The 25,065-nt window shown below is 48.5% G+C and overlaps 1 protein-coding gene across 2 annotated transcripts; it reads left to right on the forward strand.

Annotated features, from left to right (window-relative positions):
* Nucleotides 1-1,345: 1,345 nt before the first annotated feature.
* TMEM275 (transmembrane protein 275) lies at nt 1,346-22,828 on the forward strand. Of its 2 annotated transcripts, none has more exons than XM_043521326.1 (2): nt 1,346-2,068; nt 12,935-22,828. In XM_043521326.1, the coding sequence occupies exon 2, from the start codon at nt 13,026-13,028 to the stop codon at nt 13,572-13,574; it is 549 nt and encodes a 182-aa protein (XP_043377261.1). In that variant the 5' UTR covers nt 1,346-2,068; nt 12,935-13,025; the 3' UTR covers nt 13,575-22,828. The 2 variants fall into 2 exon arrangements, with proteins under 2 accessions (XP_043377261.1, XP_043377262.1); XM_043521327.1 differs by lacking the exon at nt 1,346-2,068 and adding an exon at nt 8,456-8,474.
* The last annotated feature ends 2,237 nt before the right edge of the window (nt 22,829-25,065 follow it).

The following is a 25,065-nucleotide window of genomic DNA, read 5'->3' on the forward strand; positions in this document are numbered from 1 at the left end:
ATCTGATTTATGCCAGTTGAACCTCCAGACTTCTGTGTATTATTCTGAGGGCCTAAGTCTTTGTCTACACCGGAGAATAGCTTCCCCCCGCCCCAACACACACACACATTCAGCATTCAGTGTAGCTGAAGCAGTGCTGACTCAACGGGTATGTCTGCACCCCAAGTGAAGGTGTGATTGTGGGCGAATCTCAGCCAGGTTTACTCCAACTAGTGCAGATGGCAATAGTAGTGAAGACCGAACAGCATAGGATTCAGTCCAGGCTAACCATCCGGAACAAGATCGGTGGGGACCCTGGGTGCATATTCTGGTTGCTACCCCATGCTGGGGTCCATGCTGCCGCATCTTGACTGCTATTGTTACCCCACTAACTAGATTAAAACTAGCACAGCTGTGCCTACCCATGCTACAATTACCCCCTAATTTGTGGTGTACATGTACCCGAAGTGTAGTTAAGGGCATGCAGAGATTTGCACTGATTGAGTTAATAGATGTTTACCCCTGTGGATTTAGTTAATTCATTGCAAACCTTGGGTTGTCCTAGTTTACACTTAGGGGCCACAGGTGCAGGTGAGCCAATTGCTGACCACCACTTCCTGCACTGGGGCGAAGCAGTCTGGGGGCAGGAATCCTCTTTTTGTTGTGTGTGTGTGTACAGTGCCTAGCACAATGGGGTCCTATTATTCACAATGTGAATAATAATCCTGGGTTTAGACAGAGTCTAAACATAATTGACCCCCAAAGTAAATATGCTCCCACTATGCAGAATGGTGATGCATTTGCAAATGACAAACACGTCTCCTTTCCTATTTCTCGGAGGCATGCCAAGGTTTTCCTTCCTTGTTTCACATCATTCACCAGCCTGTGATTACTTCCCTGCTCTGATCCCACTTTAATACTTCCACTATCACAAAGCCTGCTGGAGCCAATTAAAACACCACATCTGAACTCTTCCCCCCCCCCCCTCCTTCCCCCCCCATAAAGCCTTCACTACACGTTCTCTAATCTGGGCTTCACTCCTGTTTGGGCAAGGCAGACTGCAGGAGGGAGGCTGGAGGGAAATGTCACACCGAGAGAACAGATTCCACGAGGGATCAGTGGCAGGAATGTCTTTCCCCTCCTTAAATTCTTGACGTACCTTTCAAGAGATTGCGGCATTGGCACAAGTGAGTGCGTGTCTCACAAGTGAGTCCTTGCCGCTGGGGCGTCCACAGCTCCCCCCCGCCCCCTTCCCCTCGCCGCTTCTTGATCTTACGCTTTGCAATTAGGCACTTTCCCTAGGCAATGAAAAATCAAAGCTCCCCCCGGAGAAAAGCTCCAGGCTGCCCCTAGCGGCAGCGCTCCAGAAGGCAGCTGTACAAATGAAAGGGGTGGTTGCAGCTTTCAGCACCACGGCAGCGGACAGCCCCTCCCGGGCATCCCGGCGGAGGCAGAGGCGTCCCGGAGGGGTAGGGGGGCGGGTTGCAGCCTGAGGTACCAGGCGCTGGGGGTGGGGGGGGGGGGGGGAAGATGCTCTAGGCAGAGCGTTATCCGCGGCAGAGGCCGCCAGCTCCAGCCTCCTCTGGGGATCTGCCCCCCACCTCCCCCCAACCTGCTGCAGCATGGCTCGGGAGAGCCCTGGTCCTGCCTCTGGAAGATGCAAAAAAGGACCCAGCGGGGCCGGCGGATCTCTCTCGACAGAGGCAGAACCGTAGCATCCTTTGGGGACCGCGGGAGCGAGAAGGGACGGTGGGCAGCACCCCCCAGCCCTCTCGCCCAGCAGCAGCAAAGAAATCTGGGCAGGGTGCTCAGAGTGGCTTAGCAAAGTTTCCCAGGCGTGTGGGGGCGCAGCGAGGCAGGCGAGCGCCCCACGCGTGGGAAGGATCTGCGGTGGGTGTGCTGCTCGCGGGCGGCTGGTCCCTGGGGCTTCCCCGCAGCTCCTCTGCTCCAGCCTGGCACTTCTGTTCAGTTGTTTAACCCAGAGGACGCGGGGGTAGGATCCTGCTGCCTCTTGCCGGCCCTGAGTTCCCACTCAAGCCCAGGGAAGTGGTTCTCGTCGGCTTCCAGCTGCCGGTGCTCCACGGCCAAGGTAATGGAGAATTGCTGGAGAGTTTCACAGCACTTCGTGTGTGTTTGAGTGTGTGTGTGTGTGTGTGTGTGTGTGGGGAGTACTCCTGCTTTGTTAACACTCAGCTTGGATTCTGCCAGCTGGATGAAGAAGATTTTGACTGTACAGAACTTAATTGATTTCCCCCCTGACCCTTTTAAGCAAGTTTCTTTCACACCCCTGAAGGATCCCACCTTCCAAAAAATGGGTCTGTGGATTGCTTCAGGCAGTCTAGACAGGCTGGATGTCAGTGTGCGAATGAGTGATATTTTTTCCTCACTCAAGCTGAGTTTGCTTAGCTTTTGTGTGAATGTTTTTGGATCTATCCAAAAATTATTCCCTGAAGACGCTGGATAAATTCGTCCCGGTTTTGGTTCAATTAACTTCACTGGAGTTATGTTTGAGATGGATTTGGCTCCTGGCTTTGACATTTGTTTTGTTTTTTGTTGATTTTTAATCAATCCTCCAGAGAATGTATTTGATCATTCCTAGGTTGGAAGATTCCTCTCCTGTATATTCTGCTTTGCAGTTAGTTATTCTTTACATTTATACATTTACAGCTTAATCAATATGTATTGGAGAATAAACCAGAAATGTATTAGACAACGGTCACCCCAACACACACACGATGACAACCACAACAATAAGAATAAGAAGCAGAGAGGTCTGCCTAGATCCCTTAATATTTCCCTTCCCACAATGAAGTCTTACATTTCAGAAGAGTGATCCGTTCAAAATGAATAACGTTACCTGGTGCAAGGGAAGTGCAGAAACAGCAAGGTGAAGGGAAGAGCCTACAAAAGCTGTAGGGTGTCTACAAATAGGTCGCTTATTAAGTTCTGGCACTTTGGTGATTTCTACGGCTCTCAATGGGCTTTGGACCAGACTCTCTGTGCATGTAGGTACTGTCTCTGATATAATGGAGAACAGCTTTAGAAAAGGGGTCATTTGCTGGAGGATTTTCTGCAGCTTGAAGTCTTTAAACCATGATTCGAGGACTTCAAGAGCTCAGACATAGGTGAGAGGTTTATTGCAGGAGTGGGTGGGTGAGCTTCGGTGGCCTGCGTTGTGCAGGAGGTCAGACTAGATGATCATAATGGTCCCTTCTGACCTTAATATCTATGAATCTAAAAACAAAATAAGGATGCTCCCATACTGTGTATTGATCATAATAGGGTTGATTTATTTTCCTAGTGTTCCAGGCTGCCTGGGTTACTCTCTAGAGGGGTGGCATATTTATAAGGTTGAGTGGTGACTTGATCACAGTTTATAAGTACCTACGCAAGGAACAAATATTTGCTCATGGGCTCTTCAATCTAGCAGCGAAAGGTCTATCCTGATCCGATGGCTGGAAGTTGAAGCTAGACAAATTCAGACTGGAAATAAGGCGTACATTTTTGACAGTGAGGGTAATTAACTATTGGAATGATTTACCAAGAGTCGTGATGGATTCTCTATTGCAGAAATTTTTTAAAAAATGGATGTTTTCCCAACAGATCCACTCTAGGAATTATTTTGGGGCAGTCCCATGGCCTGTGTTATCCAGGGCCTGTGTCAGATCAGATGATCAGAATGGTCCCTTCTGGCCTTGAAATCTTGAATCAGGTCATTCCTTTTTCTAATACCAGGCAACGCTTTCTGAAGCCCACTCACTTATTTCCCAATCATTTTTGATTTTGTGCCATCGTTTTAATAGAGCTTGAGGAAGGGGAGGCGGCAGAGCAAAGTGACCAGTGTAAACGCACATGATCAACTGTACAAAGGTTTCCAGCCCGCTGCTGTTTGTCACAGTTCAGGGCAACTGCGTCCGTATTTCCTCCTCTATGGCCCAGCTCGGGCACCCACTTTTAGGCTTCTGGCTCCCAGCTGTCACCTCCCTTGGGTGGAAACATGCGTCTCTCCCCCTCCTGGGGATTTTCTAGGCCCAGAGTTCCCTGCCTGCACTGTGAGTTCCCCAGCAAATCAGACTGCTTCAGCCAGTTTGCTTTTCTCCTTGGAGGCTATAAACAGTTTAATCTCCCACAGTCAGAAGCTACCACATAGCTTTTCTAAGCAAGCACATTTATTCTTCAGGCAAAAGCATGACTGAGAAAATGTATTCACATAATTAATAATAATAAATCCTACACACTTGCTAACAAGCTTACCAGAGATCACCCCAACTCCAACAAGGGTTCTGGTAGGAGTCAGTCCTTAAAATTCCACCCAGGGGTTTTTTCTGTGGTAACAAGTTCAGAACAGCTGTTAGCTCAGAACTAGATCCCCATGAATCTGTGTCACTTGTTTATACATTTTGGGTCTTTGATCCTGGGACCAGGGGAACAGGTAACTTGCAGACGTGGGTTTCTTGTCAGGGCATAGCTTCAAAGGGCTGTGTCTGGAGGTGGGAATGTGCATTCACCTCCTCCCAAGTACAGTAGAAACCCATTTATCTGACCCTCCATTATCTGGCTGTTTGTATTAAATGAATAACTGGCTCTCACAGGTCCAGAAGTGGGTGATCTCTACTGTGGCCACTAGATTGCACTGCAGCCTTGCACGTTCCCATTCTCCAGATTATCTGAATTTTTGATTATCCAATCTGGCCGTGGTTGCAAGGAGACCAGATAAATGGGGTTCTTCTGTATTTCTTGGGAAACCAGCTAAACCAGGGGTGGGCAAACTTTTTGGCCTGAGGGCCACATCTGGGTATGGAAATTGTATGGTGGGCCATGAATGCTCACGGAATTGGAGGTTGGGGTCCGGGAGGGGGTAAGGGCTCTGGCTGAGGATGCGGGCTCTGGAGTGGGGACAGAAATGAGGAATTCAGGGTGTGGGAAGGGGCTCCAGACTGGGACAGAGGGTTGGGGTGTGGGGTTGGGTGGGTGAGGGCTCTGTCTGAGGGTGCAGGCTCTGGGGTGGGGCTGGGGATGAGGGGTTGGGGGTGCAAGAGGGTGCTCTGGTCTTGGACTGAGGAGTTCGGAGGGTAGGAGGGGAATCAGGGCTGGGTCAGGGGATTGGGGCACAGGAGGAGGTCAGGGGTACAAGTTTTGGGCAGTGCTTACCTCAAGCAGCTGCCAGAAGCAGCGGCATATCTCCGCTCTGGCTCCTATTTGGAGGTGCAGCCAGGTGGCTCTGCGTGCTGTCCACAGGCACCGCCCTGCAGCTCTCTTTGGCTGTGGTTCCTGGCCAATGGGAGCTGTGGGGGCAGCACTTGGGGCAGGGGTAGTGTGCAGAGCCCCCTGACTGCCCCAACGCAAAGGAACCAGAGGGGGGACATGCTGCTGCTTCTGGGAGGTGCATGCTTCCTGGCTGGAGCTCGAGGACCAGATTAAAATGTCTGGAGGGCTGGATGTGGCCCCCGGGCAGTAGTTTGCCCACCCCTGTACTAAACTAAAAGTTTATCTGTGGCTTGCATGTTGTTTAAAAGAATCCTCTGAAGCTATTACACTTCCCAGGGTTTACATTAGTCATGTCTCCACTCTAGAGATGCTACATATGATCCCACAGTAATACCTTTGCATTTTGAATACAATAAACTCCTAAAACACACAAACTGAATTCAGTCAGGTTTGTCCAGGAGATTACAGAAACTTGCCATATTTGTCACATTGTGCCTCCGAACACCACTTACAGATTCACCGAAAGCACCTCCCTCCCTGTGTGTCATCTTGCAGTTCTGTGGTGGTGATATCATGCCAGGAGACTTCACTCTCATTGCTATAGGCCAGTTTCCCCAGCTGGTCCATTGATGTAAATGGAGCTACCCTGATTTACATCAGCTGAGGATCTGGCACTTCACATGCAGCCTGGAGTTAGAAACCTACAAATCCAACCAGGCCACATAGGGGGAAAGTTCTGCCTCATATTTAGAGTAGGGTACTGGGAGTCAGGACTCCTGGGTTCATTATTCAGGGCCTGCCATTCACCTGCTGTGTGACTTTGGTCACCCGTTCTGGAAGTAACAGAGTCAGCGGTGGTACTGGTGCGTTGCTCGATGCATGTCTAAAACAAGAGAGATCCTCCTATGGTGATTACTTATGGGGAGCTGCTGAGGCTCCTCCGGAACAGCAGCAGTTTGCCTGCTGGGGCTGCTGCCTGTTGATGGGAGCACATGTGCTTGCCAGGCACATGAATTTATGAGCAAACTCCACCCCCATTGTCCATGGCGCACAGGAATATATTAGCATGGGCACTGCTACTTGCCTGCGAGCTGCATGCATACCCTTGTGCAACGAGCGGGCTGATGCAGCTGTCACTTAAGGCAATGGAAAGCGCCCGTTCCTTTCGGCAGGAGCTGGCTCAAGTCCAAGAGCATCTTGTCCTCCTTCTCCTGCAATGTGTGCAACGCCCCTCCATGACCCTTTGTTTCCCTTGCCTGTCAGCTCAAGGAAGAGCAGGACTTGAGCCAGCTGTACCATGGGCTCCCCCTCGCAATGTGGAGTCGTCAGCTGCCCAGGGCCCCCCGACCCTGGTTTCTAGACCTGTGGCTCTTTAGAAGTGCAGCCTTGTAGTGTCCCCATGGGGGAGGGTGCCAAAAAAGTAGCCAAACAGGAGCATCTGTAGCCTCTGCGCCTCCAAGGGTGTGATTGAAAATCCAGGGACTTCAATGGGATTTGGATCAGGCTCAAAGAATGGTGGGGGAGGGGAAGTCTCTAAATAACCTGGCACTCTAGGGGCCACTGCTGGGGTGAGGGTCAGATCCAGGGTCTGCGGATCCCCTGCCAATGGTACACAGGAAGGGCTGGCTATTGCAGTAGAGGCTCTGGAATAGGGTTGGGTGAATAATGGATTTTTTGGGTTCATTGGCAATTCTGAAAAAAAAAAAATACTGTCTCGAGTCGAACCAAATCCCAAATATTTCCAAACTTTTGGCAAATAGAAAAATCAAAGCAGATTTCATTTCAGGCGGGATTAAGTGCCTGGGTTGACGTGTCACCAACATTTTCATTTTGACTTTGAGCATTTTAAACATTTAGTAATTAACAAAAATGAAAGGAAATTTCAAAATGAAGAGTCATTTTGAATTGAAAAGTCAAAATGTTTTGTTTAAAAAATGTCAGGTTCCCCCCCCCCCCCCCGCCCCGATTTCTTTTGTAGGGATTTTGTGGGGCTTTTTAAAACTGTTTTTTTTTTCCTGACCAGAACAATTTGGTGACATTGACACACATTTGTGAAATGTTTTGGTCTTGCTGAATCCGCCTTGTTCTCTGAAAATTTCACCCAGCTCTAGTCTGGACCAGTCTGCTGCTTGGAGGAGTGATAAATTCTGCTTGTATGTGAACTGAAGCCACCAACGTACTTCTCATAGCACCTGATGTTCAGTTGATAGCAATCTGGGATGAATCTGAGCTAGTAATCTAGAGGTGAAAACATCCATACCCCACCCCAATGTCCGTTGAATTTCCCTCACCCATCCGATCCTGAAAAGTCCCTCAGAACTGGAAAGAGACAAGCTTTGATTTCAATCCTTGTTAGTTGTTGAAACAAAACAGCTTGAACGTATATGAAATGCAAGCTACTCCCAGGCAATGCAGAATGCCCCAATGGAAACACCAGTCCACCCACTTAAATGGATTGCAGAGAAAATAGGGCCAGCCATTGAATCCTCTGTCGAGATGGAAATCCCGCTGATATTCTTGTAAGTTCACGTGTTGCGGGTATTGAACGGGGCCAGTCGTTCTTTCTCCACCAAGGGTTTCTGTGGCTGGGGCATCTTTGCAGACCACTGGGGTAGATAATCATTGGTAAACAGACCTCTGCAAACGAAGATGGGCTCAGTCCTGCAAGGTGCCTCAACTCCCGCTGATGTCCCGCTGAGAAAAAGGGACTCTCACTGCAGGATCAATGGTTGTGGGGTTGTGTGGGGGAACAAAGCAAGCCATGAATTTTCATTTATAGTATAGGACATAAAAGAGGAGCTTGTCTCTGCAAGAGGCTCAGGAATACTTCACAGCCTGGAAACCGTAGTAAAAACATTCAGCTGGCCTTGCAGATGTGTAGTAATGCAGCAAATGTTTGGGTGACACAGTAGTCAGATTTGTGGGTGTTTTTGTTTCTTTACTAACTTTTTGGTCAGCCACGATGATATTATGATGGTGATTCTTGGGTCTTGGAGTCGAAGTCTGCTTTGTACTATGTTCGTTACTGTGTTCCCCAGTCACAGATCTAGTCCAGAAGGTACTTCTCCAGGGATTAACTCAGGCCAGGTTTCTCGTCCCAAAGACTCCAGGGATCCCTTAAGAGCATGAAATAGTGTAAATTCCAAGGTGTTGCCGTGTGTTCCACTTGACTAAGCAGCTAAAACTCTCTCCCCGCCCCTCCGGAGTGGCTCTGTCCAAGATCAGATTTACCACCATGAAGATGATTTGGAACGAGAGAAGGGAGAAGAACTTCAGAAGCGAAGGAGGTGAGATTGAGAGACCACGGTGCTGTTGAGTTTGCAGTCAGCCTCTGAAAGGAAGTGCTCTCCCACAGTGGCGGATTAGCCACTGGGCCAATGGGGCCTGTGCCCAGGGATTCCAGACAATTTGGGGGGGCCCCCAGAAAAATGGGCCCTCCAAACCCTGACCTGCTCCACCTGCCCACCTGGCGCTCCTGCCAGGGTGTGGCATTGGAGTACAGGGGGCTTGCCCCACTCTGCCCACCCGCCTGGCGCTTCTTCTGGGGAGTGGGACAAGCCGATATGCACTGCCCCGCTCCCCGGCAGGAGTGCTGGCGGGGCGGGGGGAAGGGTGGGCAGAGCAAGGCAAGCCTCCGTACCCTGGCCCCATTTCCCCACTTGCTCTGGCCCAGGGCCCCACAAACCCCTAATCCGCCTCTGCAATTCCATGTGTGACATCAAAGGCAACACCTCCGCAGTGCAGGCAAGCTGACAATAACTGCCCAGTGACTGGAACTCCAGAGTCTTGTCTTGGCACTTTTTGCCCTCAGCGCTCTGCCCAAGAGAGACCACAGGGGGCACTGCTGCTCGCTACTGAGCTGTCTTAGCAGGGCTAGGTGGGGTCCAGGACTCGAATCAAGTAATACCCAAGTTGCTAGAGAGTGAAATCCCTTGTCTGATATCGTTCTGTGGCCTAGGGGCCATTCATATTACAACCCCACCTTCCCTGCAGGAAGGGAGAATTATTTAAGCAGGAACTCAGTGTTATTCAATGGAATTCACCCTGTGGGAATGTGTTATACCTCCTGATCCAAATAAGCCAATCATGCCTCTTTTAATGATCTACTGTGACTTTACTGGCTGAAGGATGGTCCAGTGGTCAGGGAATTAGCCTAGGGCTTGGGACACCTGGCTTCAAGTCCCTGTTCTACCACAGACTTCCTACATGAGCTTGAGCATCACTTAGGCCCAGATCCTTGAAGGGACCTAGGCACTGAGCCCAGTGGAGTGCTCAGCCCCCAGGCTATATTACGCATGGGCAGAGCCAGGTGCTTAAGGAAGGGGTTTTCAGAAGCTGGTCAGCTAAGCAGGGAGGCGCCTAGCCCAGCCAGGAATGAAATGCCAGGGAAGGAAGAGGAGAGGCTCGTAGGCACCTAAGCAGCTGACGTGGTGCAAATGGGCGGTGGGTGGAGCTAGGCCCCAGCTCCACTCCTTCTGCCCATGCCTCCCCATTGGGGTGGAGCCCTGAGGCCCCCCAAGTCCCTCCACAGCCGGAGCCCCGAGACCTCCTGCCCCCCATGCGACCAGAGCAATGAGCTCCCCCCCTTCCTGGAGAAACTCTGAGCCCCTCCCCACTTGCCTGGAGGAGTGCCATGTGTCCCCTCCCCACCCCAGCCCCTTCCCCACCTGGGAAAAGCCACAGCAGTGTCTCTTCCGGAAGAAGAAACTGAGTTTTGATGATGCCCCATGCAGGTTCCAGGGCGGTGAGAAGGCAGTATCTGCTACTCAGCTTCCTGGGTTCATCGGTAATCTCTCTGGAATCCAGGGAGATTACTGATGAACCCAGGAAGCCGAACAGCACATACCGCCTCCTCAGGCACCCCGGAACCTGCACGGGCATAATAAAGCAAAAACTTCCCCCACCAAACCTGCAACCGGGCGTCCGGCAGAGCCTCCCCTGGCCTAGTATATCTGCCTCCCATGGCTGGTGCACCTGGCTGAGGGGCCAGAGATAGGCGCCTCCTTCAGCTCAGGATCGTCAGCCGCAGGCTCTCTGTTAGAGTCACGCCCCTGAGCCAGGTCAGCTGCTTAGGTAGCTCATGCCCTAGCCACCAAGTGTCTTTCTCTTCTCCTGCTCATGCTCAATACTTCACTGACACACACCCCTACATTTCCCTGTGCCCCCAGCTGTCTTTTGTGGAAGTACTGTGCTAGCCCAACTCACCCCACCCCCCACCTATTGGTGGCCTGCACTTGGCCCGCTTGCGTTAGGGGGCAGGCAAATAACAGATCTTAGCTGTGCTCAGAGCATGCCTACAGGATCGGGCCCCACTGGTGAGACAGATGTTTCCCCACCTCATTTGAGAATCCCACTTCAGGGCCTCTAGGGCATCAGCATGAGAGAGGGCTCTGAGTAGCTTGTTAGCTGTGGGGTGGTGTCAGGGCATAGGTGGAAATGTAGGCGCCCTGTGGCAGTGTTGAAAATGTCAGTGGTACCCAAATGGTGGACTTAGGCACCTCAAGGCCTTTAAGGATCTGGGCCCACCTTCTCAAAGGTAGTCACTGGTTTTGGGTGTCTTTATTCTTAGGTGCTTGACTTGACCCTTTGGGCCACATTTTCAAATTTGGTGAGCACCTAGATTCATAGATTAGTAGATATTAAGGTCAGCAGGGACCATTATGATCATCCAGTCATCCACCTGCAGCAACCATCGACTCCAGCTGGAGTTCTAGGTGCTCAGCACCTCAGTAAATCAGGCTCTAGGGGACTCAAGCTGTGCGTCTCCAAACAGCAAGTGTTGGCTTAAATTCACTGACTTCGATGAGTTTTGAATCAGAACTTTATTTTGTGGCTGTTCCAGTGATCACAGCTGAGCTGCTCTTGGAGTTCAGTATTACTGAGTGTGAGTGGGGTGGGGTGCAGGATTTGGCTTTTGATTGCTGCTTGCCCTTCATTGGTGGGCTGTTCCTTTAGTGCCAATTTATTAGTGGTCATATTTGCTGATGATGAAACAAGAAGACAAAACCAATCTAGAATAATCTAGAGTGTTTTGAGCAGCCCGGGCTGCTCCATCATGTATCTCGTGTATATCTGCCTTGTATATGGAGGGGATAGCCATGTAGTAAGTTGGAAAGGCATGTGATAAACCATGTGACTGCCTGATAAATAATCTTATGAGATGCCAGTGCGATTGTTGATGTCACATCATAATTTGATATGACATGGCATACTATGTACTACTACTATGGATGTGTCATGAAATTACGTAAAAATATTAACTGTAATACCGAATTTGGTGGGGGGAAGGTGGGGGGGGGCACTGGGAGAAAGACATGAAAATGAAGTTTCAAAATTGTTCCAAAAGGACAAGTGACAGATTTTATTATAAACTTGTGTAGCGCTAGAGTTTAAAGAGCCTGTGCTCAGCGCTGTACAAATAGATAACAAAGCGAGCATTCCCTGTCCTGAAAAGCTCATGGTATCAGTCAAAGACAAAAGACAACAGCCAGGGGAACAGAAGGTCACAGTGAGAAGGCACTGAGAAGATCCGGGCTCTGATGATTAGCAGAGGTCATAGCAAACCAGCTGCTGAAGAAGAAAAATGAGGTGTCTGTAGAGTAAGAAAGCTCTGTGGCCCTGGTAAAGGGGCCTGTAAATGAGTTGGCCACCCCCAGGCACCCTCTTATGGGCAGGGTGCCTCTGCCCTGTCCTTTTCTTCATCCTCCCTCTTCCAGGTCCTTTTAACCAGACACCACATGCTTGCTCATCCAATAGGCGCCCTTGTTGGGTCTGGGTTTATTAATGTAAGAATGGCCCATACTGGGTCAGACCAATGGTGCATCTAGCCCAGTGTCCTGTCTTCCAACAGTGGCTGGTGCCAGATGCTTCAGAAGGAGTGACTAGGATAGGGCAATTATTGAGTGATGCATCCCCTGTTGTTCACTCCCAACTTCTGGCAGTTAGAGGCTTAGGACACCCAGAGCATGGTGTTGTGTCCCTGACCATCTTGGCTAATAGCCATGGATGTACCTGTCCTCCAGGAGCTGATCTAGTTCTTTTTTGAACTCAGACTTCTGGCTTTCACAACATCCCCTGGCAATGAGTTCCACAGGTTGACTGTGCGTTGTGTGAGGAAGTACTTCCTTATGTTTGTTTTAAACCTGCTGCCTATTAATTTAATTGGGTGACCCCCAGTTCTTGTGTTATGGGAAGGGGTAAATAAAACTTCCCTCTTCACTTTCTCCACACCAGTCATGATTTTATAGACCTCCGTCATATTCCCCCTTAGTCGTCTCTTTGCCGAGCTGAAAAGTCCCAGTCTTATTAATTTCTCCTCATATGGAAGCTGTTCCATCCCCCTCTTCAGACAAATTAACTATGAAGCAAAACTCCAAGTCCCAAGAGTCTGTTCCAAGGCCTGGCTCTGACCTCAGAGCCTGAGTGAGTGAGAGGGTTCCTCCACAGGCTCCATTTAGCACTTCTTAGGAGGTAACCCGCTCTGGGGTTTGGCTGGCAGGTGCCCTGCTCAGAGCTGACGTCCCCTTCAAGAAAAGCTTCAGCTCTCTTATAAGGAACCCCAGCTGCGTCCGGTTCCCTCCCCACGCCCGGTGTCTCTGATTGGCTTATTTAACAAACCTGCTCCAGGCGTCAAGTCTCCCGCAGGCAGCTCCCTCTCGTGCCCTTTGCTCTCTCCCAAGGTTCCTGGGTAATCCCTGCACATAATGAGTGAGCAGTTACAGTCTTTCTTCTTTTCCTCCTCTTACAGGAAATTCAAGGCAGCGCAAGCCCAGCGATCGTCTCACCAATGCCATGTGTGCTCAGTAAGGTGCGAGATCCCCTGGGAGACTTGTATCAACATGTTCAGCGAAAAGAGCAGCACCTCTTTGTCCCAGAAACCTAGCCAGAGAAAGACCAGGCCCCAGGGGCTCCCATCCCCTGCTCTCTGCTGCGCCTGCGGACTTTGCATCATGCTTGCCGGGATCAACATCACCCTGGTGGGAGCGTTCGCTTTTGGGACCTTCCTCCCCGTGAACAACCCCCCTATCATCATTGGACCCATCCTGCTGGTGGTTGCGTTCACGTTCTTCGGGGCCTGCTGCATCTGTAGCCGGAGACCACCCGCCCATGGGTCGAGAAAATCCAAGCCAGGTTCCAACATCGGGCTCATCAAACCCGGCAACACGACCTTCGAGATAGAAACCAGCGAGCACACGGTGCAGGACACCACCGCTGTGCAGTTGAGCCCAACCAACTCGCCTGTTTCCTCCAGAAAGTCCACGCCCATCCATGAGAACTCCAAGACCTGCAAACTCTTCACAATGGATGGCAACGGGCCGGCGGCAAAATACACAGCAGGAGGGGAGTCAATTCAGCTGAACTTGCCCAGAGACCTTATGACATCCTAAGTCAAGTCAGAGTGGTTATTAGCAGCCAGGTGGGCACCACAGTTGGGCATGCCATGATCAGATGGATACAGCCGTTAGGAAGCAGCAAGCCTATGAAATCCTTTTGTGTGGCCAACTGATACGCTGACATCTTAAAAACCAGTTAAGAAAGGAAAGGGATGACATGGTAATTGGAAACGGTGGTGAGAAATTCCAGCTTTTTTCTGGAATGGGCACATTTATTTAATGTGATTAGAAACAATGTTGTAACGAGGATTCGATGTGGCCCAGCTACTGGGAAATTAGAGATCTTCTTTTGGAATTAATTCATTTCTTTAGTGCAACTTTTTAAAAAAAGTAAAGTCATGATTAGAATTCAGTGCCACAGAGTGCTAACAAATTACAGGTCTCTTTTTGGAAGGGATGCAGTTATTTAATGAAAATTTAATAAAAATGACCAGTGCAGTAATTAGATATTGATACCACCTAGTTGCTGGGAAATTACAGATCTTTGAGATGAGGCTTTTGGGGGTTTGAGGAAGAATAAATTTATTTTAATGCAATTAAAAATGCAACACAAAAATGTAACTTCCACTTTTTATCCTGTCTCAACCTTTCCTTTCTTTTTTGACTTCCACTCTAACTCTAGCAGCCAGCAGATGTCAAGTGCAGCGGGTAGCGTCAGCCGTCTTTCCTCCTGCATAATTTAGATTCCGCTCTGAGTCCTGCTGTCTAATACGCCACATCGCTTGAAAGGTCAGCTGTGCTTGAGTATGTAGAGGCTGCAGGTGATTGGTTTAGCCAGGCCTTGCGATGGGTGGAGTGTATCAGAAGGGGCAACCCATAGACCTACTGGAAAAGGAATTGAAGTCATGTGGAAAGAGGTTCCACTGAGCAACAGAAGTGGAGTGAGATAAGATGATGCACCTGAACCCCCTTTGAGGGGAACTTTGGACCTGGATTGGACATGTCTACTTAAAGTCAGCATTTATTCGGGAATGAAAACAACCACAATGTCGTTATTGTTAAAGCTGGTGGGGAATTTTTCAGTGCATCGGTTTCAGTGAAAATTTCTTAAGGAAGGTTCCTCAGGTCCAGGATGGAATTTCTGGTGAGGGAGAGACCAGAATAGCCCTCACCTGGGATGTGGGGGAACCAAGTGCAAGTCCCTGATTTGGAGCAGGGACTCGAAACTGCATTTCCCACATCCCAGGCAGGTGCCCTGACCACCAGGTTACTGGTTATTCCATGGGCTCTGTCTGGCTTGTGGTTTCTCCAGCCAGCCCTACTTGCCAGAAGACAGGCCAACTGATCTAGAAGATGACCAAAGGGATCTGCATCTCCTCTCTTTAAATGACTGTAAATCCCACTGACATTGATATCAGCTGTGTGTGTACAGTAAGAGGAGAATATGTTCCCTTAATAAGGGCACCATGGTTCCCTGTGTTGTAAGGCATTGGGAGGGTGGAAGGGATATTTGCTGGAGAGGACCCTGAATCTATGGAAGGGAGGAAGTGATGTCCATGTTGCCTGCTGCTGTGTATGAAAGGTTTCCATCTGACTCTGGATGCTCAGGGCTTCCTGGATTTGGGAATAGGACGGACCTTGTAGCAGGTAGAAAAACATTGCTGGGGAGCAGCTGCTGAATGCAGCCTGCTTCCTTCTGACACACAATTCAGTGGAAGGTAATGCCACGGTGAGCAGCATTAATCTGGGCTCCTTGCAGTCCACTTTTCTTGGAGGTGAGCAGAGCACGGTGCAGCAGAGGATGACAGAGCTGTACTCTAGAGATGAAGGGTCTGCAGGATGGTTTAGAGGTGGGGGTTGTAGATCCTTTCGCTCACTGACAGTATTGCCAACCCGAAATGTTCAAAAATCAGGAGTCACAATCACGAGAGTGGCTCAGACAGCATGAGATTATTTTAACAAATAATTAATGTTCGATTCTGTTTAATCACCTTCTGGGCTTTAAGCCTTTGAGAGACATGTTCTCAAGTTTTTTTGTTTTTTTTTTGCCATAACCAAGAGAAAGAGACAGACTTTTTTTGAAAAGAAAGCTGAGATTCTCACATATTAACATGACTCCAGGAGCTGGGGCTTTCAGAAAAACATCAAATAGTATGAGACAGATATTACTATCTTGAGAGTTGACAACATTGCATTAATGTCCAGGTTCCATGGGATTTTGAGCTTGCCAGATCTCCCTCCTTAGGGAAGCATTTCATGGAATCTCTGAGAGTTTTTTAAAGACCTCCTTTCTCAGTGAGGGATAGTGATGTGTCTTGTCTTTTGCTCTTTACACAACATACCTAATATGGAAAGACACAGGACAAATAACTGCATTTACTATATTAGAGTGAGTCAGGAAACGGGTTTTTCCATGAACATTTTAAAGTTTAAAAAAAAAAAATTCTGTCCTGAAATGGGACAAAAAGTAAAAATCTCAACCATTTTCACAATCTGAAACCCTACCCCCCGCCCCAACAACTGATTGGGTCAATCAAAATATTTCATTTAGATTGTGATCATTTTTATATTTCCAAAATAATAATAATTAGCTTAAAATTTGATACAAAAAGTCATTTTGAATGGGAAAACCAGAATCATTTGTTTTAGGAAATGAAAGCTTGCAACAATTTCAAACCTTTATTTAAAAAAAATCAAGTTGAAAAATTTGTCAAAACCAACCACTGCCCATGAAAATTTTAAATGTTGATGCATCGGCGTTTTCCTATGGAAAAAACGTTCCCTGAAAAATTCACAGCCAGCTCCACTGAACAGAAGAACGGCCATACAGGGTCAGACCAAGGGTCCATCTAGCTCAGTGTCCTGTCTCCCGACAGTGGCCAAGGCCAGGTGCTTCAGAGGGAATGAACAGAACAGGTAACCACCAAGTGATCCAACGTATATAACATGTCAGGCCTAGCCACATACCTATGCTGTGGCAGAGGTCTGGTAGCTACAGAAATATGGAAGACAATGAGGGTTCAATAATTACTTAAAGAACCACTATCCTGTTCCAACACTATAGTATCATAGAAATGTAGGGCTAGAAGGGACCTCAAAGGTCACCGAGTCCAGCGCTCAGGCATGCACCTGGGGCTTTAAGATCAGTGGCCTTGGAGGAGCATTTGCTGCTGTAGTTTTAAATGAGGAGCAAATCCAGCATTATGGCATCTGCACATTTATGGGACTATCACAGAGGCCAGAGCTTTTCCAACACCACCCCTGCACCCCCTTCCCCTTTATTTCCTCTGTTTCTCCTTAAGCTCATTGTTACATTCTCCTGCCTTCTCAATCTAGTTTCTCTTCTCCGGGACCTTATTTTGAAACGTGTCGCGTTGCTCCAAAGAGGGAAGAACCCAAATGTGTATCACTTAGACGATTGAGGGCTTCATCTCCCATGCTGGCCCCGCAAAGCCAGCTTCATTTGCTGCGTGTCAGACCATCCCATCCTCAAATTATTTCTGGCTCTCCCTGCAGAGCCTCACTTTCGGCCTGTTACATGGCTAGCAACCCAGCTGCAATTTGTCCTTTGTCCTCCTCTGGTTGCATCAATTACTGGTGGCTTTCCTGGTGTTTTATCGTGCGGTCATGCCAATCCCCAGTGCCGCTAAAATATGAGTGCTATTCAGTGCTGTTAATTCAGCTAAGAGAGGATTTTCAGGTCACAGGTGGAGCTGAATCCATTTCCCTTTGTACACCTAGGCAAAGGAAGCTGTGCCAGTGGTCCCCCCGGGACACGGTCCTGCTCAGAACAGCAAGCCAACAAAACCAAGGTGACAAGAAATGTACCATGCTGTGCCATGCAGCCAGCTATTAGCGCTGCAAACTAGCTCCTCCAGATGACAGGGCCGTGCCGAGGGGCCGCCGGTCCCCCAATGTTGTGCACAGCACACACCAGTAGGGGGCAGCGCAAGTTGCAGCCATGGGATTCCAAGAGGGCTGCCTACGTTGCATTTCGCAAGCCAGCAGCCAGCAGGGAAGCCGTTCTCAACAGGTGCCCATCGAGCCTCGTCCAAAGCCCATCGTGCTCAATGCAAGGCCCCCTCCACGCACGTCAATGGATCGGGCTTTTCATGAGCAGGAGGTAGAGTAAGGAGGGAAGGGGAGAGAGAGCAAAGGGGAAGAGAGCGCCCTCTACTGGTGAAATTGACTGTAACCGCTGCATGTGAGTTACAGGTGCCGTGCAGTGGTTCCACTTACAGCCCATGCTGCGGTCGTGGGGAGGAACATGCACGTGTCCCACACGCCCCCTCAGAGCTGCCGCTGAGTACCCCTAGCACAGCCTGTCGCTGTCAGGGTTGGAATGTGTCAGTCAGATTCCTTAGTCTGTGCTAACTCCCATGGGATCTGGAGTCCCGCCGCCCCTATTCTCCTGGGCATTGGTTTGGTTGGCCTGGGCTGGGGAACGCCAGCCTTCGAAGGGTTAAGGTGAGCACAGTGCACTTTTCTCTCACAAAACCGATCGGCCCTGGGAACAGACCCATTTGTGTTTTTCCTGCCATCGCTCTGTTCTCTAGAGGGGACGGGCAGCAGCCTAGGTGGGTCCCTCACTTCATGGGATTTTCAGAGGAAGTCAGCACCTATGTAACTTCACGAGTTGTTAGGCAGAAGAGAAAGGAGGTATTTGGGGCCCGATTCAAAGCACACTGAAGCCACTGGAAAGATTCCCGTGGAGTTAATGAGTGTTGAATCAGGACCTTGGTGAACATTGATTTGGAGATCATTCTAAGAGCAGGGATGAGATTGGAGGGAGCCACTTCCTATCATTTCTTGTTCATTGGATTATTAATAGGCATGTGCCAATTGTCATGAATGGACCCCAGCACTTTACAGAACAAAGAATAAAACACAGTCCTGGTCCCAAAGAGTTTTGACTAGGATTTTCAGCCAATGATAGTTGGGCGTCATTCAGCGGTAGGGGTGAACTGAAGAACTGGATGTCAACCACATCAAGGCATAATTCCGTGGCAGTTTAATTTAGACCGTACTGACTCTTGGCAGATTACTCCTCCCCCTGCAGCAATTAGCTGCATGCAGAATTCAAAATAGATCCGTTTTCTCTGTGAATGGATTAACTAAGCAAGATTACAGCAGGGCTGACGGAAGGAGACAAAGCAAACAGATTAGCAGGTGCAAAGCATGGAACTTTCTTTATCTGGTGTCAAGCACGGACAGGCCCATCCGGTCACCATCATAAGGTTGGTAGGGCATGATACATGGGGTGGGTTCTGATAGCAGTGGAAACAGGGACAAATCCGTAGGCCTCTGATAGAGACCCAAGGGAGGCCATTGAGTCAATAGAAGCCACATGAGTTTCAATAGCTTTGGATATACAGAAAAGCCTAGCATGCTGGAAATACTATGCCGCTTTCATTTAGTCTGGCCACTGACTTAGCACTTGGACTGCAGTCGGCTCTGGAATAATTCCAGCACCAGGGTCCGCATAACTACCGCCCAACAATAGTCTTGCTTTAGCAACTGCCCTTATAGCAGGCTGTTGCAGATAGGAAGGGATGGTCCAGAGGTCAGGACCCTAATGTGGCACTTGGAAGACCTGGGCTCAATTTTCTGCTCTGCCACAGACTTCCTGTGTGACCTTGGGCAAGTCACGTAGCTTGTCTGTGTCTCAGTTCCCCATCTGTACAGTAAGGATGATAGATCTTTCCCAAAGCACAGGGGTGTGTGAGGACAAATACATTAAAGATGGAAAGGTGCTCAGCTGCTACAGGGATGGGGGCCAGATAAAGCACCCAAGACAGAAAGCTGAGTGGATACAAACACTCCTGAGCTCTGGGAATGTTTGAATCTGCATGTGGCTTTGTGGCTCAGGCCTAGCGCCGTATGATATATTTTGGAATTAATGTCCTTGGTAAGATCTCAGACATCCACTTGATTGTATTTAATATCTCTACAGCAAATTCCCCTTTGGCACATGAGATCTGATAGTCTGGGCTAAAAATTTCCATCAGTTTTGGTTGCTGTTCTGTTGATACATTTAATAAGGCAAAATATCCATCTGCAATTGATTGGATCCCAAACTCCAAGCTACCAAGTCTTCTTGGAACATCACCCCACGGTCTAAATGTATTTCATGGGGTTGTCTTGTTGTTCAGATCAACACAGTTATTGGGATTGTCTGCCCCAGATACTTGGGGCAGACAAATTACAAAATCAACCAGTATATTATACTTCTCCCTCTTCCCATTTTCAAAAAAATGAATAATCTCATTGGAGGGTGTATTTCGGATCAAGATCAGCGTTGTGAAATGTACCTTACAAGGTGTCACGGGCAATAAAGTGGAAGCCGGTTAGGGCCTGCTACTAATCCCATAGAAGCGAGTGGCAAAACTCTCATGGACGTCAATAGGAGCATGAGCAGCTTAGTGTTTTCTTATTTGTCCATATTGCGGTAGTGCCTAGAAGCCCTACCCAAGAATCAGGGTCCCATTGTGCTCGGAGCTGTACACACATGTAATGCAGAGATGGTCCATGCCCCATGGTAAAGTGAACTTTACAATCTAGGTATAAGACAAAAGGCAAATGCAACAAACAGCATGGGGAGGGGGACAAGGGAACAGTGAGACAATGGTGTCCCTAGTCTCTGTTTGCCAAAAGCTGGGAATGGGTGACAGGGGATGGATCACCTGGTGATTACCTGTTCTGTTCATTCCCTCTGGGGCACCTGGCCCTGACCACTGGCGGAAAACAGGACACTGGGTTTGATGGACCATTGGTCTGTCCCAGTATGGCCGTGCTTATGTTATGTTCTAATGGTACCTTCATGCTGAGGGCCCATATGTTTCTGACCCAATGACCTGTCGTTATCTAGCTGCTGCACTCTGTAGTGAGCTGTGACATTGTTTGTATAGACATGTTGTTTGTGGGGTTGGGGTGGAGGGAGGGACATCGCTGCTTTGTTCTTCTGAAGCATTTAATGTCCTGCTTTTCAGCTGTCCACGTCCGTCTGTCTGCCTCCGTGATGGGCTGTGAATAAATCATTTGTAAATCTGTGCATCCTTCTTGCACTGCAGAAGACAAGGAGATTTTTTGTGTGATTCCAGTTGGACTTGCTGATGTGAAGGTTGATTTTTTTTTATTATTTATATGTACGTGAAATGTGGAATCTGGAAAAGAGAGGCACATTAAAATATGGATGATTGCTCTTTTCTCCTTTTGGAGGAGTCTGCCATTTCCATCCTTTTCCTCCCATGCAGCAAGTTCTTCGTCAATCTTTAATAGTACCACGAGGATTGATGGTGTCTCTTCCACTAGATCAGTACCTCTTTCTCTGTGTGCTCTGCAATGGACTTGCTGATGTGAAGGTTGATTGCAATGTTCTTGTTCATTTCCTATCGGGTAATTAACAGTTGTGCAGGAACAAACTTCCACAAGAGATCAGATGTGTCCGAATCTTCCTTCTTTTGAAACCATTGCATGATGCTCCCGGTTAAACAACTGTTTTCCCCAAACAACCACGTGCCAAGGCTCCCAGTGCAGATGGAGTCAAGTACTGAACCCAATTGCTGGAAGCAATTGATTTGCAAGGAGAGGGTGAATCACAGAATGATAGAAATATAGGTCTGGAAGGGATCTCAAGAGGTTCTCTAGTCCGTCCCCCCATAGTGAGGTAGGATTAAGTATACCTAGACCATCCCTGCCTGATGTTTGTCCAACTTGTTAAAAAAACCAACAATGATGGGGATTTCACAACCTCCCTAGGTAACCTGTTCCAGTGCTTACCGACCCTTATAGTTAGAACGCTTTCCCTAATGTCTAACCTCAGACTCCTTTCTGAAGATGTTCTCTGCTTTCTCTCAATATCTCTTTCGTCCTGTGAGGGGCTGTGATGACGAGAGCAATAGAGATATCTGGAAAATAAATTCAAGACCCCAGGTGAGCTCATGGTTAACACCCGTGAGCCACTGGGTCCTGTGCAGGAGTTATGGCTGGGTCTTGTTCCCGTTGTTGACTCTAGGTGTGTATGTTACTGAACAAATTCTGCCCTGAGTCACACTGTACAACTCCACTGAGATCAACGGGGCTGCATACAGTGTCCTCCTGAGGGGTTGTCAACCCATGGCGCAAGGTGATATCCTATCCATCCTCTGGAAATATTGGGGCTCTCTTCCGAGGGTCAACAGAGTCTGGGGGTTGGAGCATGGGACAGGGCATCATGAACTCCTGAGTTCTAATCCCAGCTCTGACAGGGAGTCACCCTGTGGCCTCTTTCCACTCACAGCGCAGCTCCCTGCCTCAGTTTCCCCACACATCAAATGGAAATAATCATAATTTCCTTACCTCCCTGGGGTGACGCGAAATGCGGTTAGTTAATATTTGTGTAGCCCTTTGAAGATGTAAAGTGCTGTATAATTGCACTTAGTGTATTATTATTAATCCTTTGGGGAAGACGGGAATAGGCTGTATGGGGCATACATACGTGGCTGGGTGTGTTTACCCATGGAACGTGTCTGTATACAGCACTGTGTATGGGCGTTGTGCCTTCTGATTAAAGGAAATAATTTTATACCACACATAATTAACCTGTGGGCCCTATTGCCACAGAGTGCCATGGAGTCTAAAAGCTCTTAATGGGATTCAAAGCATCAGCAATTTATATGGACCTTGAGAAAACCCACAGCTACCTACATATGTGAATGTGGCGTGTGATATTTGTGAGGGTGAGCATGCAGATTAACAACGGGGCGGAGATGTGTGCGTGCACATAGGTGAAGGGTATGCTGTCTTCGTGTGTGAATAGACTATATTTATGAGGATACGTGTGATGTGTGTGTGTACATGTGAATGCACTGCTTGGGAGGGTGGTATCTCCTTTCTGCTAAGCTCCTTCTGTGCTGAGCTCAACACAGGCATCTGGGGAAGGGTGGGGGAGAGATCCGGAGAAGAATAGAGAGATTTGGGGGTTGAAAACTTGCCTAGTTGAGGAAATTCTTCACCAGGCACAACCAAAGGATTTTGGATGGGAGGAAATCTCACCTTCCTAGGCATGAAGGAGCTGTGAAATGAGCTCCATGTGTAAAATCCCAACCTGCTTAATGCAAAGGGATTTTTTTAAGTTGTTCAAGGAAACTTTCTGGGAAGATTTTACTTATAAAAGCAGGCGAGAAGAACAGCTTTGAGATTACGGAGCAGCTTCCGGTGCCCTGCCAGGCCCTTCAGCTCACAGCTATTTCACCCTGTCTTCTCCAAACCTCAGCTGCCTTTAGAAACACTAACTTAGTGCAGCCTTTCTCCAGGTGAGTCTCTCTCCATGCGGGAAAATAAAATAGAAATATTAAAATAAGTAAATCAATATATTCCATTTAACCTGATTGTTCAGAAGAGCTGCTGCTTCGGCATTATTCCCTTATGCTGGTATGTACTGAAAGTCAAGAGAATAGAAATAAATAAGGAACTTGTATATTTGGTTCCCGAAACCCCCGTATTTATTATTCATTACAAATAACACTTGGCTATTCTACAGTGCTTTTCATCTGGGGAGCTCTAAGTCTCACTACACCTCTGTTGGAGAGATTCAGGCTATCTAGAGTAGGGATCCACTTCATATGAATACATATTAATAGTAATGATCCATTGCTGAAATGCAGCTGTCTTGGGGGAGGAATGCAGCAGCTGTTCAATGAGATGCCGCAATGTTGCCCAACAATGGAGGTCATGATGTAAAGAAGCCGAGGGAATTCAACTGAAATTGCAGAGTGATTCGTAGGGCAGCAGCGTTTAGTTTTCACCCAGATTGGAATTTAGTCAGGACATGGGGGTTAACACCCTTGGTCAAGATCTTCAATGAGAGGAGCCTAAATCCTGATTAGGCACTTCAGTAAGTGACCTAATTTCCAAAAGCACCCAGCAAATCTCACTGATTTTCTCTCTCTTCAAAATTCTTGGCCCGTGGTATTTGTGTAAACACCCAATGCCTGAAGAAAAGATTCTTTTGGCTTTGAAAGCAGATGTATCCTATGCTCTTTGGTCCAATAGAAGGTGTTATCTCCATTGTTTGTCTTTTCTTGAGACCTAACATGGACCAAAATATGATCTGGGCACTTTGGCTTGTGGTCTTACAAGGTGCTGCTGAGTGTTAAGACCAGAGGTAAAGAGCTGGAGAGAGGATGCCATTTGCAGTGTGCCCTACAAACTCCAGGAACTATGAACCATTCTCGAGTGCCCTCTACTGCCACCGTGTCTATTAACTACTGCCACACAGAGAGAGACAGAGCACGCTTCTGTGACACTGAGCATTCTGGCCCTGACCCAGCAAAGCACTTAAACCCGTTTCACTTCAGATACCACATTTTGAAAATATTATTTCCGACCCTTACCAAAACCACCGTGCAATATTTCCCGCCCACAGCTCAGCCTGGTCCCAAAGGCAATTTTGACTTTACATCAAGGGGGAAAGAAACATTTCCATGATTAAAACCATTGCTTCGTTATTTTGATTCTCATCAGCGGCCAGCTCCCATCCCAGAACTGCAGCATGTGCTGATATGGCACCTGGGTGTCAAGATCCCGACCAGGGCAGTGAGGACCAAGGGTCAGAGCAGGGGCAAACCTGAGGCCGGGAGGAGCAGAGGAGTTCGTAGTCGGGTTCCAGGGCAGGGTCGATACCAAAGATCAGAGTCCAAGTTAGGTTTCAGGGTCCGAGTCAGGAGGCGAAGTCTGGATCAAGCCAAGGTCCAAGCCAGGAATTCAGGAGCAAGAAGCAGGAACTGTCATGGCAACTCTAGGAGATCCACACTATTTCCTGGACACTTCCTGAAGTGCCCTTTGTGTTTATATAGTGCAGAGAGCCAATCAGGAGCCACGAGGCTGCCATCTGTCAAAACCTTGAGGTGGGACTTCCCATGGTCTGTGTCCAGACCAGTGTCCAGGAAGTGGAGGGCAAACTGGTTACAGCTGCTGCTGGGTGGCACTCTGGAGATGTCAGCAGCCTGGTAGCTCTGCAGGCCTGGGTCCTAGACCTGTGGGGCCTTACACCTGGAAGCTGTTGTTGTTCAGAGAGTCTCATTCACAGCTGATCTGGTCTAGTCGCTCAGATGTCACCATCTTCCTTAGCTTGAAGGGAAACAGCCAGAGAAATGTTTTATAACACACTATCCACCAAAGGGGCCCTTTGCGTCTTATTCCAAAGGGAGTTTTACCTGAGGAAAGACTTCTGGATTTGGTCCCTGAGTGAGGACACACGTTTGAAATGATGTGATCGTTTAACCTGAGCGTGTACATTCAAATAGCTAGTGCAGCTCCATACAAGTTGTGGTCTTGATCAATAGCGATCATCCCTCTTTCAGGACAACAGCCATGTGGGAGCACCTGTTCCAATCCCACCCACCTTGGTATTATTATTTGCATTGCAATATCATCTCAAAGGTGCAGCTGATGTCAGGGCCCCCTCTTTTGGATACATAGGAAGAGCCAGCTCCTGGCCCAGAGATTTTACAAGCTAAACAGACAAGGGGTGGGAGAAAATAATTAGTATCCCCCAATGTCCCAC

The sequence above is a fragment of the Chelonia mydas genome, chromosome 8 (genome assembly GCF_015237465.2).
Source record: "Chelonia mydas isolate rCheMyd1 chromosome 8, rCheMyd1.pri.v2, whole genome shotgun sequence".
In the NCBI taxonomy this organism is placed as follows: Eukaryota; Metazoa; Chordata; order Testudines; family Cheloniidae; genus Chelonia; species Chelonia mydas.